At 40.8% G+C, this 2,318-nt stretch overlaps 1 protein-coding gene across 1 annotated transcript in view; it reads right to left on the reverse strand.

Annotated features, from left to right (window-relative positions):
- LOC107088563 (transmembrane protein 106C-like) overlaps positions 1-2,318 on the reverse strand; it is a 16,250-nt gene that overhangs the window by 10,045 nt on the left and 3,887 nt on the right. The window contains exon 4 of the mRNA XM_015380823.1: positions 562-774. Coding sequence (XP_015236309.1) covers positions 562-774 — 213 coding nt within the window. The remainder of the gene's footprint in view (positions 1-561; positions 775-2,318) is intronic.

Here is a 2,318-nt window from a genome sequence, read left to right on the forward strand (position 1 = left end):
GACCACACTACATATAGCAAGACGAGAATGGTGTGTGTGTTTATTCTGAAAGGGAATATGTGAACGGAGCGGCTCACTGAATAGTTACCAGTAGTGGTTTGATACATTCATGGACTTCACTGACAGATGAATGCTGACCAGTTGGATCATTCGGCATGCACGCCTCCAGCGTGTTTTCCACTGCAAAAGCCTTTTGTTTTCGTAACATAACATACCACCGGGTACAATGCGTAAAGATTCCAGTTATTTAAGCAATAATAATGGTAATGTCCCCCTGTTGCATGCGTTTAGCATGCCGAGTACGAGGGAAGATTAACAACTTTAAGCAAACAATTGCCTCCTCCCCTCTGCTTGTTTTCAGGTGCGGTTGTTGCAAGTCAATGACTTAGTGCAACCTTCTGGGTTTAATTAGACTGAAAATGTTTTACCCAACTGAAATAATGAACTGGAATGATTTGGAATGCATGTAGATGACTTGGATTCTGCCTGTGTAAAATATTTCTGAACTTAAATTGTCTGGTTGTAAAGTGCTTTCTGACACTTTCCATTGTGAATCAGCACTGCAAAAAAATCCCAGAGAAAATGTAAATGCATTCCTGAGACAGTTGCCCATTTTTTAACGTATTCACACACCTGGCTGTGACTGAGAGGCTGGATGGTGGTGGCGTTGTCCAGCTGCTGAGTCCCAATCACTGTCTTCATGTAGAGGACCTGGCAGCTCACGCTCTGCACAAGCACGGAGAAGAAGTTTGGGTTGCTGAAATTCAGCGTGCTCTAGAAAGGAAATAAAACCCATCAGGATTAACTTTATAAATGCCAGAAAAAAAAAAAAAACAGGTTTTAGAAATATCCTCTAAGGACACATTCTAACGTCATGAGTGATTAACATTATGATCAGTGATGTTCCAAGAAGTTATCTGGCAGCCAAAATCAAAAGAAATCTAAACTAATCCGCAGCGAACAGTGAAAAGCTGGTCAGAGATTTGAGAGAAGCAAGACTTTCAGCAGCTACTAGGAAAGCTCAACAGAGGACAGGAAAGTTGCTGCTTTTTATTTTTTTTAGGTCTCAACATCAAGAAACAAGCTGGAAAGATTTAAGACATCTCAGAGTTAAGAGTCTCAGTCAAGACAGATTTGCAAACTGTTGAAATTTTAACTGATTCTACCAACTAAAGATGAAATTGAGGTCCTCTCTGTTTCAAGCTTTTAGGCACAAAAGGGACATGTGCACAAACTGATGGCATAATTATGGTGTCGATGAGATAAAAGCTGTCAGAACAGCTGGCTTTAGAACATGGCGGCCACACTGGATGCTGAACTGGGGCGCCGACTTCCAAAGAATGAATTTTTACTTTAGAGCAGGGCTGTCTGACCTTGGTCCTGGTGTGTCTCTGTCTGACTTGACTCAATGGTTGATAAACAGACCTCTGCCTTACTTGATAGCTGCTGAGGAGGGAATACCTTCATTTAATTCAGGTGTGTTAAAGCAGAGGCACATCTAAAAGATAAAGGAAAGAGGGTCCTGATAACCACAGCTTTAGGGGCTTTATTCACCGTTTTTCTAGCTGGAAACTTGGAAAGTTTAATGTTCAAATATAAATAGAAGGACCTGGCTATTCTCAAAATAGGCTCCTTTCTTAGTAATGCTATAAATGCTAAAATCACTAAATAAACAAACTCTGTCTATTAAACCTTAAGAGGTTTAAAAGTTTAGCTTTGCTCTACAATAACAGTTCTGATCTTACTCTTTGCTATGCATGTTTGGTTTACTTTGGTTGTTACCATTTTAAGTTATGGGATACCTGGAATTGAAGGGCAGACCAACCAACAATTCAAAAGACTGGTTATTAATATAAATAAACAAAAACAAAATTGCCTCCTCAAATGCACAGCTGGGAGGTCCCATCTTATATTAAAGTTCTCACAAAGGTGTTTGACTCTGCATAAACATCTGCCACCAAAGTCTCATCTCTGCAACTCTATTCGCCGAATCATTTTCTCCCCCACATCAACAGGAAGTGGTGAATGGACTCTTAGATCAGAGCATGTTGCAATCATTATAAAAACAAGTTTGGTCTAGCCTCGATCAATGCCCCAGTCCCTAGAACTGGCGGGTCAATCCCAACGCAGTGATGTGCTTTGAATTTCTGGATGCAAAGTGGGCGGGGTTTTAAGGGTGGGACGAAAAAGCTGCTTTCTCAAGCGTTGTGCTTGAGAAAGCTTTCTGTCACGCTTACTACATTATAGTCAGTTGTGCTCATTGGTCAGAGGGTTGGCCAATAGGCACAGACATGGTTTGAAAAATAACGGGTTGTTCT

The sequence above is a fragment of the Cyprinodon variegatus genome, unplaced genomic scaffold (genome assembly GCF_000732505.1).
Source record: "Cyprinodon variegatus isolate N-32 unplaced genomic scaffold, C_variegatus-1.0 Scaffold222, whole genome shotgun sequence".
NCBI lineage: Eukaryota > Metazoa > Chordata > Actinopteri > Cyprinodontiformes > Cyprinodontidae > Cyprinodon > Cyprinodon variegatus.